The sequence below is a fragment of the Chelon labrosus genome (genome assembly GCF_963514085.1).
Source record: "Chelon labrosus genome assembly, chromosome: 20".
NCBI classification, from domain to species: Eukaryota; Metazoa; Chordata; class Actinopteri; order Mugiliformes; family Mugilidae; genus Chelon; species Chelon labrosus.
Window position 1 is genome coordinate 9,739,815 of NC_140353.1, and position 13,596 is coordinate 9,753,410.

At 41.8% G+C, this 13,596-nt stretch overlaps 1 protein-coding gene across 1 annotated transcript in view; it reads right to left on the reverse strand.

Moving 5' to 3' along the window:
• The window catches only part of LOC311505927 (uncharacterized protein C14orf132), a 29,221-nt gene extending 16,333 nt beyond the window's left edge, over positions 1-12,888 (reverse strand). The window contains exon 1 of the mRNA XM_084569754.1: positions 12,637-12,888. Coding sequence (XP_084425880.1) covers positions 12,637-12,663 — 27 coding nt within the window. The 5' untranslated portion in view covers positions 12,664-12,888. The remainder of the gene's footprint in view (positions 1-12,636) is intronic.
• Between the last annotated feature and the right edge of the window lie 708 nt (positions 12,889-13,596).

Below are 13,596 nucleotides of genomic sequence, written 5' to 3' on the forward strand. Positions count from 1 at the left end.
CCCCTTCTCTTAATGTGCAGAGCAAGCAGAGAGACCCCGATCTACTTAAACTGCTCTGAAGAGCAAAGAGATGGCAGTAATATGATGAAGAAATGTCATTGCCACTGTCTAAGAGATGATGATGAGATTCTCTTTAGAGCTTCTCTAGACTCATGGTGCTCATGTGTATGAATTCTTTAGTCTACTCTCTTTTGCAAATTTGCAGATAAGAGATGAGGCATACTTGATGAATACTGATGTTCTGCAAATTGTTCCAACGGTCACCCACTGTGGAAATTAAAAGCTCTCTGGAAACGATTTTGTCTATTAGCTAAACCCATCAACTGTTGTATTTCTCCATCAAACTCCAATATTTCATCCTGGGTCGGCATCAATAGTGATCTGCACACATGAAAAGCTCTTTTGAACTTTTCTGCGTTGCACCACTTAAAACGCATTATACTGCACTTCGCACAGCATCAAAAGAAAGTTTCACCACAGAGAGATTCTTTCTGCTTGAAGGGGCTAAGCCAGTGTTAGACTTTAAGAAGCAAAGGGTGAATTTATTGAATGCTTTATAATGCTAATGCCGGCACATGCTCTGCAGTCTATTTTGAGAATCTCATTGATATGCACTTCCTCTCGGTAGTGCTGGCAAAGACGAAATGTTTGAAGGTTCTCACCCTGAGCTCTGTGTGAACATAATGATGGCATGGAGCTCTAAAAATTTAGAAGCAGATTTAAAATCCACAAGGAAGAGTATCAACACCACGTTTCTCATTTCACAATCCTAGAAGACTCAGAAGTGATCCGCAAACATCTCCACACCCAAGAAATCCTCCAGGTCATGGTTCAGTCCTGTGACGTCAGACCTCTCTCTGGCATCTACCATCTATTTGGTGCCATTGCTGGTCACAAACTTCACCTCATGTAGGCTGGAAATTCATCTCAAGGAGAGCACCACCCTCTTCTTTCTGAATGGTATCCAGTGCCATACCCTCTCCATTTATTTACTATTGCTTCTTGGTTTTATTCATCAGGCAGGGTCACGGGGTCCACATATAGGTTCTATGCCCCCTCCTATGGCATTCATGTAATATGTATGATTACAGTGCTACAGTCAATGCAAATCACTGTAAGCTAAATCTGATACATCTTCATCAATCTCTGGATCATTTGCATTCGCATATCTGCGCCGCTCTCGCCTTAATGTCCTGTCTCATTAATTTCTGTATTCCACAGCTAAACTGATATATTTTCCTCATGATATATTTACGTTTACATTTATAATTATGAATATTTATAACACAGGGCGCAGCAGCGTACGTTACTGAGGTCTTATTGTGAGATGACTCTGTCGTGGAAATGTGACTGAAAGCAGGAGTTATCCATAAATGATAGCCAGATGCAAAGAATCCTTACAGTAAAGTGGTACGCATGTAAGTCAACAAGACTGACAGCAGTAGCGCTGCAGACAGATGTAATTAATGTGCTTGCTTTTCTTCTCAATTCTGCACAAACCTGAATTCAAGCACTAAAAAAAAAAATGTGGCCGAGCTATCAGAGCATCGATACATCATGCATTCATGTCATGGTTCCACTGTAAGTATGTTATTTATGAACATTTCTCGCAGTTGTGCGCAAACTGTGTATCCTGCAGCCCTCCGCTTCTGAAGACCCCCGTGAACCACCTCCCTCCCCAGTCTAATGTAAACTGTGCACGCGCCTTTAAATTCCTGTCATCCCTGTATTGTTTGTTCTTCAGCTCTATTTCATTTAAAAGCGCCCTTACAATTATTTTTCCCCTCGATCTTTTTTTTCCCCCCTCTTGTGTAATAGCCTGTCTGCTCCTGTCACAAGCTGTAAATCTCACGGAGGGACATGATTACATATCTCCCCTGTTAAACCTGGGAAGCAGAGGAAAACATATATCCTGCTTGCCTGCTAATCCGAAGCAGGAGTTTTAGTCTGTGAAAGAAACACAATTAAGTACGCTCAAAAGTCGCTATGCATACTAATAGCTGCTTGATTTTTATACAGCCGAGTGCGGAAATAAATCTGAGGGGAAGTTAAATATGTTTTTGAAGTTATCTCATTTGCAAATTAGCATTTTGATTAATGTCTGTTAGTGCAGAAATTACATCTGTTCCCATTGGTACCAAACAAAAAGTACAGAGTTGTTATATAGGAACAGCAGCAGAATTCATCTTTTGATCTCTTTTCATTGTCTTGTGACATGACTGAGATCACCTAAATAATTTTTTTGATAGTAGATGCTATATTATATCTTTGCCAGTTATTTCAATTTTCAGACTGCCTAGACTCTGTGGTCACTTTATTGGGTTCACCTGTACCCTCTCAGGAAATCTAATGTGATATGAAACCCTAGCTGTGAGTAGCTTAGTGTCATAGATGCACTGAGGTTATAGTGTGCAGCCAGGTATGTCTGATGCTCTACTTCTACATTTGCGTGAAAAGAGACATATAAATAATTAGAAACATCTCAATATGAGGGCCACCCAGTACTTCACCATCATGGGCTATGATGTCAATAATAAAAACATACAACAGTTGGATTTACACTCATTTGACAGTGTCGACAAAGGCTCACCATTATAAATTTTGCGGTACAATTTATGGCTGTAATATTGATTTTTAATCGATTGCAGATGTGGCCACTGGTTGTTTATTGTGTGAACACGGAAATAAACCGGCATCAGTTATCTACTGACTGTCCAGAGTGAGTGCCGAACCTCCTTGTCATTACTTTAGTCTAAATTGTTCAGTTTAGTCTAAAACATGCTGTGTATTGTAGTAAAAGAAGATTAATGACTTCTCACATTGCATGTAAACATAAAGGTCTGACTCAAAAACCATTTACCACAAAACAAAAATCCACGTCTACATTGAAGCTGTGATGTACAATGTTTCCAACAGCGCGGCAGCAAAACTGCCGGAAAAATGCAATTAGTATGCCGATGCCTACACTGGTGTACGCTAGCAGCAGCGGTACAGTATACTGGATACCGCTGCAGGTTGGCATCTACATTAATGAATGGTTACTGTATGCATTCTCCCCGTGGGAGGAGGGGGGTGGGTGGGTGTTATAAATTTGTCACGCGTGTGCCATGTTGGCCTAGTTGCAGCACAGTGTTTTCAGACACTGTTGAGAGTACGACAGGGCTCGCTCACTGTGCATGACCCCAATCAAGCTTCTGACTGAACATGTTTGTGTATATTAAGAGGCACTGTTAGCTTGCATGCACGTAAAGACGACTGCCAAATCATATGTGAATTACTCCATTGAAAACTAGAACTCCTAATTCATCCGAGTGCACAGTTAGACACACAAACACACACATATGTGCTCTTGCAAGCCTTGTGTTTATTGTTCTGGGCTCTCTGCCCATCAGTCACTGCTATAAATAAATAGATTTCTGTGTCTTTCACACTCTGTGATGGATATACATCACTGGGAGCAATGAGGTGGGCGTCAGGGCGCAGAATATTGTTTGTGCAAAAGCTGGGCGCCTCACATACAGGCAAACAAGACTTAGGTGTGAAATTAATCAATTACAGCATGTTAAGTCTTTGGTTTCTAATTGCAGCAGCAAACAATATAATTGCTTCTAAATGACACAAGTGTCTAAATGCTTTTAACACATGGGTGGGTACATTTTAATCCCACACAGCATCAACCCTGCAGGAGCGATGTAATGCTTAGAGAGTGGCAGTAAGACGGAGTGGATATGTGACATGCATACTGCACAGCAGACTGCCTCGTCGCTGCATGGTGAACTTCAATATTCTCATTCACTTTTTTTTATTATTATTTGCTGGATCAAAATGCACTGAATCATGATTAAAAACCTGATAAGGTAGTGTAATTTTTGCTGCTCCTCTGTCAGCAGCTCGGGGCTAAATCCATTACTCTGAAAGCTGCATGGTTAGGACTGAAACTGGTGAATGCAACATTAAGAGTGTCACTCACACACCTCGCAACAGCTGCAAAGTGAAGCTCGAAGCTCTACCTGTGAATTGAGTCACGACTCCTCGTAGACATCATGAAAAATTCAACCGTAAAACAAAATCGGAGTCGCCACTCGTGCGCGTTCGCATTAGCATTCCAAATGATTTCCATATGCAACAGAACTGGCTGCGCCGTAAGTGCCTGATTCATCACCGGGACATTAAAGTTGCATGCACCCGAAATGAGAAGGTCACGGTCCGATTTGCTTTTTATGAAACATCGTCAGAGCCTTTGAGGATTGGCTGTGGGACAAAAAAACAGCTGCTGTAAATCTCATGATGCAAAATACCAAGCAGCTGCTTGCAGTCAACAGCAGCAACACACTGTAATTTAGCACAGAGGATGGATGTAATTGACCCTTTGAGAAGAACATCAGCTGGGAAATTGAAACTAGTGCATTTGTAGCTTTCAGTTGAATGTTGCAGGGATGAACTATGAGGCTGAACTACAGTAACGTCTAATAGGAAAGATATGGTATAATCTTACATGATAAGAGGATGTATTGATATAATGGGAAGACTGTCCAACTGTAACTGAAACCTTATATGTTGCCTTGGAAGCTAATATCAAGCTTTTCCATCCCTTCCAAGGCAGCAGCATTTATTGGGCAATGAAGGTGCAATATGTGATATCGCCTCCTTTGCAAACTGAACAACAGGTGAGTGAGAAGGAAAGAGGGAGCGAGAAAGGCCTGTCTGCATGCTGCGTCACTTGCTCCAGGGCAGACTTCTGCGAGTTGAGCCGAGGTCACTGTAAGGCCAGAGAAACAGATCAAATCAAAAATGTTCTGCTGTTGATCTCATTATCTGGGGATTGTAGTAGAAGTAGAGGGAAATCTGCACCAACGATTCTGCTGTCCAAAAACAGAAAACAATCTAAAATGACATCAGATAAATTAGTGTTAAACCCAACAAGAAATACTTTTTTTTTTGGCTCTCTTTCTGTTTGTACTCACAGGGGTAATTTACAGAAATTGCAGCAAGGGATAAAAACAATTTAACTGACACCTCTTGGCAAACAGGAGCAGCTGTGTTGGAGGCTCAGGAACAAATACACTTTTACAGTATAGCGTCGAGCATGCTAATGACTCCAAAAATGCTTAATGATCCCAATATATTACAGCAGCTCTGGTGATTTTAAACTGCAATCATAATTCATCTCTGCTTCCTCGCTGATGGTGTGTGATCAAGCTGCTGCCATTCACCATTTCGCCAGCCGTCACCAAAGAAAAACAACCACCAACTGTTTGAGCCTTTACAACATCAAACCGTGTTTCCTTTTCCTTCAAAGAAAAAAACGCTGATGAATTGAATTCAGACGTGCAATTTGTGTGTTTTCACGCCAAGAACGCCAGCCTGGAGCTCATTTGCGACGAGCGGGCTGAGGCAATTTAAAGTTTTACTCTCAGAATCGAGGCTCAATTGTATCTGGAAACATATCAATACAAGGGGACGAGGCTGCTTGGAAATTATCTCGGGATGGGTGGAGAATAGATTATTTATGCTGGAATACATAATTCATACATGCAGAATATCAAAGGCACCGTTATATAGGAAGCATCGTGCAGTTAGTGGGTTAGGTCTATCAGGGCAAGATGTTATTACTTCATACTTGGCTGTCACACTCCATCAAGTCGCCCTTTCATTCTCCGCAGGCCTTCGTAAGATATGCAGTCACTTATTTCAGGTGCAACAACAGTTAGGAGACATTTGGGTCTGCAGCGTAAACACACTGTGAAATAAAATAGCACAGAGGCACTGGGAAATGAGGCGCTGTAACTCACTGGGTTTTTGGTTCCTGTCAGTAACCTGGAGTTCATTAAGTGAATTTATTGTTACTACACCTGTCTATTATAATCTTGCTTTAGTATTTATTGAATGATAATATATCATCAGCTGTTATTAGAAAGCAGTTTTACCTAATGTTAAATGCAACAACCTAAAGCTGTATGACCCAGGCAATGATAAACAATGTAAAATTAGACCCTTATTTCATTCACATACCAAGACAAACAAGACACTGATTAGACTTAAAGTCTCCATGAAGGCAAATCGGGTGTCTAAATATTTTATAGTTGCACTTTACATCACCTAGATGTATAGTATCGTGGACAAAAATGACAAAATAGCTTCTTTTTTTTGTGTGTTCTGGTAGCATTTTTGAGTTTTCATTTCATGGAAACCAATAAAACACGTCAATGACTCATCTTGCACAACGGGTCGAAAACTAATTTTGCATTTGATGAAACACATATTCACATTTTTATGTCTCTAAGTGACCAATCAGAGCAGACTGGCTGTGTCGAGAGAAAAGGCATTTAGGATGAATGTGTACGCTACCTGAAATGATGAGATTAGATGTTGGGAGTTTTCAACAAATCAAATAAAATGCCACAAGTATTAGCCTCCACCAGGAGCTCTCACACTAGTGGATGTACTGACAACACCACCAAAAAATAAAGTAATATGAAATGCCCCTGCAACTGAAAGTATACTATGTGAGCTTACAAACTACAAATATTAAGACAGTTCACGGGAAATGGTGACATTTGCAGACGAAAAAAGAAACCTACCAGCCATGAGCACACTGCTTTGACCCAGATGCTGCAAATCAATGAATCATACAATGACTGGCCACAGTTGTTGTTGTATTTCAGGGGAATCTATGGTACAACCTGACAGCAGTGGGCTCAATTATTCAGGGTATAAGACATGTAAGAAAATAGGTTGTAAGTAAATACGCCTATCAGCCACAACATTACCACTGGCAGGTGAAGTAAATAACATTGACCACCTTGTGACGATTCAGTGCTCTGCTGGGAAACTTTTGCACCTGGCATTCCTGTGGATGTCACTTAGACATGTACCACCCCCCCCCAACCGGACCAGACCAGACCAGGCACCCCCACCCCATAGCAATAACACTACTTGATGGCAGCAAGAACACACACAGAAACGGTTTAGGAACAACTCAAAAAACATGAAAAACAGTACAAGGTGTTGACCTGGCCTCCAAATTCACTGGATCCCAAACTGTCAAGTATCTGTGGGATGATCCACAGAGGCCCCTCCCCTCAACTCATAGGACCAAAAGGCCCCCACTAACAACATCCTGTTGCCAGACATCACAGGACACCCTCAGAAGGCCCATGTTTATTCTCTGATAAGTCAGAATTGTTCTGGAGGAACAAGGGAGACCTACACAATATTAGGGAGGTGGTCATAATGTTACGCCTGAGTGGTGTATTTCTGTACTATGAAACTCCATCAAATAAAGTCTTAGGGTAATCATGGCAAACTAGCGTTTCAGCACAAACGATAGCTTGTCACACAAGATGAATAATGAAACTCTGCCCAAATCAGCCTTGTACCTCTTCACTCTCACAGTAAAAACGATAAAATGTCATAATTATTGTACATTTAGAATTATTGATCGTACAAAAATGATTCTTGTAGACCTGGTGGCACTGGATGGATTTGCTGTGCTTTGATATTTGCTATGCTTGGGGAATAAGAGGAGGGGTTTAGTATACAGACAGATGGCTACAAGGCTGTTTGGTGCCTGCTGCCAGGAGTGATCGGAGCCAAAAATAGAGACTGCAGTTCCTTGGGTTGTTATTCAATTGTTCCCACTGATGGATTAAAAATTTCTCATTTTAAAGGAAAAGAGGTGCTCATCCGACACCATTTCACAGAGACTCTTCCTTCTCCAGAGATCTTTGAAGAGTCTTTCCTTTGATTACGGGGAGAATGACAGCCCTTCCACCAACATGGAGCCATTCTTTCTGAATACTCCTGTGTATTGAGTATTCCCTGTTCATTCTGCAAGATGTACAGTGCATCCATCAAGCGAGAGTAAACTATGAAATGGTCCTGCTGTGACCTCTCCTTCAACCCCGCAGTGAAAATCATCTATTAATGGAGACGTGTCAAAGGCGATAACGTCTTTAACTTTTCTTCTTCTTGTAGGTTTTCCTCATTACCACCTTCTTAAAGCCCCGCTGCTCCTTCACTGTCCATAAATGTCTCTGAATGCTCCTGCTGGCTTTGTGAAATTACACAACCACACAGGGCGCACACCAAGTTAATTTGACTCATCTGAACAATGATAGAATATAGACATGACGGTATAAAAACGAAAAGGCTGTCTGACCTCACACAGCTTTTCTTAGAAAGCAGCTAAAAATAGAAAACGGACCCAACAAAGACGGCGCCGCCTGCTTTTCATCAACTTAAAGCATTGATTTTTTTTTTTTTCCTTGTGCAAACTGCTCCCCTCTAATTTGCTTAAGCTGATTGTTATTTTCACAACCTGTTTACAACACTGCAGGGCCATAAAAGTGGAGGAAGAAGACCGGGAATCGGGGCTGTCGCGACATTTCGCTATCTCAAGACTACAGCTTTCATATTAAACCAATCGGCGAAAAAGCAGACAAAGGCAGACCAGAGGGGAAATGAACTCCCCCTGATGAATAGCCATGGCATGCCATTATTGCAGCACTTAAAATAAGCCTCCATTGTACAGACCCGGAGATTTTTAAAGGGGGTAGTCGCGGCATGAAGAATTCAGTGAGATAACATGATTATGTAATTGCAATTGAGAACAAAGATGGTCTTGATTTTTGGTTTTGCAGTGACTGCTATTTCAGAGAGTTCAAGAGTGTAACAAGAGTGCAACGTGAAAATTATGTGTGAGCTATTAAAATCATATTTCTATATCTGGCTGCATATCAGGGATGGTGGTGCACAAACAAATCTTCGTGTTGTGTCTCTTTAAAGTCTCCATTAAATCCAATGTAAAGCTTACGTGTTATTGTACACGACTTGTACTATGCATCTGCTACACAGTAGTATCTAGCCCAACAGTCACAGAAAAGATGATTTATAGGCATTCGTAATGATGTTTTAGAGATTTTGTGGAAAATAAACAAGAAAATGTTGATGACTCATCCTGCACTTGTGGCCTCACTCCAAAAACAACGTAATGCTCAGTATGAGCTTTCCAGCACTGACGGCTCGGTGATATCATTTGGCACTTAAGGAAACTAAAATGTTTCTGCCAGCTCTGTTTCATCCTGCGCCCAGGGTGGGTGTAGGGGAGGGGTGATGGTGTTGGGGATAAATACAGATGGCTGTCTTTGTCGCAGCTGTCAACCACTCCCTCCATCCTCATCCTTTAACTCTCATCCGTCCTCTTTAACACAACAAGAGATGGACAGCCCTGTCAGGTAGAATGACTCAGAGAGCCACAGTTTCACTGAATAAGTGAGTGAGTAATGAGAAATGCTGATGGCCTGTCATGAAATGACAAAACATCCTAAGTGGGAATATGGAAACGGAGCAACATTGCCTCTCAAGTACCAGTCTGGCCAGATGTTTTGGTAATCAAAATGTTTTAAAGGGAAGGGAGCTAACATACAGAACGATGTTGTGTGCATAGTGCATAAGTAAAAAGGCAGAGGACAGTAAGGTCAGCAAGCGCTGGTTAGACAGAGCCTTAAGGGTTTTGCCGCTGCCCTATGTGGCAGATGTGTCAGCTGAAGCAAGTCTGAGGCTGGCAAAATGCCCAGGACGGCTCTGGAGCCTGTCTAAAACACATCAAGGTTGACCTCAACATCAGTAAGTGACACACTGGCTCTTTTTTTTTTTTTTTTTATCCCACTTAAATCACACATCTGCCACTTAAATACTGACAGTCACAGTCTTTGCGAGTTAGTCTATGCACAGCGTGATAACCCATCACAGAAGCTGGTCTGAGCGAGTTAAAAATAAATCTCAATATCCATATGGGAGCTACGGTAAGTTATGTGAAACATTTCTCAGTTGAGTCTAATTGAGAAGATAAAGAAGAAATCGCCTCATTGCACTCGGCTTGATATTCAAAGGGCTTTGCCGTGATTGTCACCTATTAATCTGTGTTTTTCAATGCTTGAGGATGCCACCATCCTTGACGTAATGAAGTATGCCCTTTTTCATTTTAAGTCAGTCAGGCATCACTTCGAAATGCAAGTCATTCGCCAAACGCAAAAGGCCACGCTTTGTTCTGTCGAGAGCTATTTGGCGTCTTTCTGTGATACTGTACAGAAGCAGCTCATCGGGAAGGAGAGAGATAAATGCAGACAAACAATGGACAATTATGTTACCAGCTTCGGTTCTGTGTAACGGTACAATGTATGCGGCTGTCTTGCACGATGGGTTTTTGCTGAATGCCGAAAAAAAGCTTAATTATAAAAAGATAAATTTTATTAAACATGTTTAATGTGTTCTGTTCACACACACTGCACTAGTAATGACCAGCACATCCTGCAAATAACTCGTGCATCATCTTCTACATGGAAAAAACAAAAAATCAGTAACCAGGGGAGACCCAGTTACGGCCAGATCCGTCAACTTTTAGAGACAAAGTGATAGCGAAGGTCCAGTGATTTGCAGGGAGCAGGACTGCAATAAGATGGATAGGCAGAAAATCATCCGTTCTGAAGGCAGGGCTTCAAAACTCCAGGGACATCTGCCTGACTTCCTTCACAGTCACCATTACAGAGCGACTCGGGGTGCTAGAATAAATTTCACTTCAGTTAAATTAGCCATTACCGATCTGAGATGGGCTGCGTTCTTGGGGGAGAAAGTACGCAGATGCTGCAAAAGGGTGAAGCAGGAAACCAGCAAGGAATGAGCGTGGGCTAATGGGATCAGGGGGAACAGAAAATAAATCAGAAGAAGATTCAAGCTGGCCACCGTGCACTTCACTCTATATAGCTTCTTCAAATAACTAACAAAAGTACTGTTTCTGCTAGCAATCCCAAGACAAAAATGATCATTTTGAAACTGCTTTCAGTCAGTGTTGATGCAAAATTATGGTCAAAATCAGAATTTTTCTTACCGAGTGCTGAGTGTCCATTAGCCTATATGAGGAGCAGTGAAAGAAACCCGGTTCACATCTGGCACTGAAATGCATCTTGGGTGATCTGGTCACTCTGGACACCCAAAGTGCATGCCCCACATTTGGAGGATGTCTGGGTCCCTACCACCTACTAAACTGACCACTCATCTGCTTGTCAGTGGTGTCATATTAAAGTGTGAATACAGCCAACAAAAATAAGTGATTTCTTCGTCTTCTTCATTTGCAGCAGACTAAAAACAACAACCCGTTTGACCTCTGCAAATGGGGAAGCGAGATTTGACGATCAAGTGGTCAATGTGAAAACCAGTCTCGAAAAGGGCCTGAGAGAACGAGGCGGGGATTTTGGACACGGCCAACAACTTTTTTTACTGTCGAAAATTTTGTCAGCAGCATTTACATTGAGATGAACCCACAGTAGTTTACCAGATATAGGCAGAACAGCAATTTAGCCAGTCTGTGACCAAGAAAATACTTTCAGCTAATCTTTAATTGAAGCATTTAGTGGCTAGCACAAAACTGCTAAATGCTAACCAAGCTTATGGCTATACTGGCTGTCAGTGTCATTAAAACTCTCTGAGTAGATTGTCTCTTGTCTTGTTTTATGTGATCAAGAAACCAAATTTGCAAGAAACAAATCACTTTAGTATAATAGGTGATTAAGGACAGACACAAGAACGAGAAAATATTCACACTGCTGAAGATGCTGTCTGTTATTCAACTAATCCATCAATCGACTAATTGCTCTAGCTCTAAACACCGCTCTATGATGATTAATTACTGTGTTGAGTTTCATTGTGATGTTTGCTGCGCCTTGGCCGGAGGGCCAACGCAGTAAACTAATTTCACCCTCTAAACTTTTGTGACTTGTGAGTTTTCGTGCTCTCCACCGTCATTCCACTGGGGGGGGTCGTACTGAACAACAATGTATTCTCAGATGGGCCCACGCTCCAATGCATTTCCATTTAGAGGTCCTTGATTTAAAAGGATTTGGGACCATTTGGCCCCATCTGGCCCGCATAAAAAAACAAAACACAACAACAACAATTTGAACCCTAGTTGCACGGGAAATGGCAAAGTAGACGGCACCAGGCAAGCCAGACGCTGAACGAGCGGGAAGGGCAGGAAGAACAGCACATCAGCTCGCAATGAAGACAAACCACATGTCCAGAACAGATGCACAACAACGCATGCTTTCTATTGAGCCAGAATCAGTTAAACACACAGGCAGCTTATTACCATGCAAAGCACAGCAATATCAATAACATTTGCATAAATGGCAAAATATGGGTTGGTTAGGGAAAAAAAAAAAGAAATGAAAAAAGGAAAAAGAAATAAGTAACAGTATAAAATACATGTTATTTATTTAAGTACTCTGGATTCTGATTAAAAAACGCACACAGTATGTCACATTAAGACAAACATAGCTTTATGAACGCCAAAAGAACCTAATAAGATGAATAAATATTAACAAAATTGATGAAATATGCAGATTTTTTTTCCAAGTGCATTTTTTTTAATTATTATTTTAAATTAAAATTAGCATGTTGTTCCCCTTGATCCGTGGTGTCCAAGCATTCAAGGATGCTCAAGCGCAACTACTGTAAACTGTCAAAGCCACAGTAACTTGTTGACCGGCCACGCCCATGAAATCAGCGGACAAAATATATTAATCCAAAGTTCAGACAAGCCAAAAGTCTTTAAGCAGTCTGGAAGAAAGAGCGTCTCACCTGAGCAGCCATAAATGACAGATCCATGCTGTTGCTGCGTTCGAGCCAAGGCACTCAACGAAAGATGCAAACGTGCGTAGTTTTTTTTCCCCCCTGTTATTGCCCGTTAGAGCATTTGCCTGCTTTTTCTCTTTTGACTCGACATCCACGGACTCTGCAAGTTGGTGAGGTGACTTCACGTGAGGAGCATGTCGCGGATGAAGAATCAAACGAAATAAGGAAGGAGGAGGAGGTGGAGGAGGTGATGGAGGGGGGGAGAGATGGCAAGAAGGGAAGAAAAGGAGCGGAGCAGGCGGAGTAATGAAGAGATGTGGAGGCGAGAGACAGCGTGAGTGAGAGAGAGAGAGAGAGAGAGGGAGAGAGAGAGAGTCAGTGGAGCTGGACTGTCACATGTAAGGAAGGAGGTGCAAGATTCCGTTTCTGTCTTTTCCATTCTTCCTGTGCTTCATTTCGTCTCATCCAGTCTTATTTATTTCTGTTAGTTTCTTATTATTGAAAGACGCACTGTGTATATGTCCTGTCCTGTTCCAGAGATACAAAGATAAATACCCAATCTGTGATATTTTAAAAGTGCTCTAAATCAATCTTCTAAATTCTTAAAGACATATCTTACCACTTGGACATGGGCCTTCTGAGGGTGTCCTTCGGGTTGAGGCGAGGGGCCTCTGTGGATCGGGCTTGTTCCAGTGCATCCTGCAGATACTTGATTAGTTTTGGAGGCCAGGTCAACACCCTGTGCTGTTTTTTTATGTCTTTTTTTACTTGTTCCTAAACCGTTTGTGTCTCTGTCAGGCTGCATCCTGCTGGGGATGGCTGCTGCCATCAAGGAGTGTCATTGCAATGGGCTGGGGGTGCATGGTCTGGTCTAGGTACATGTCTAAGTAATATACACAGGAATGCCAGGTCCAAAAGTTTCCCAGCAGAACACTGTATTGTCACAATATGGTCAATGTTGTTCAC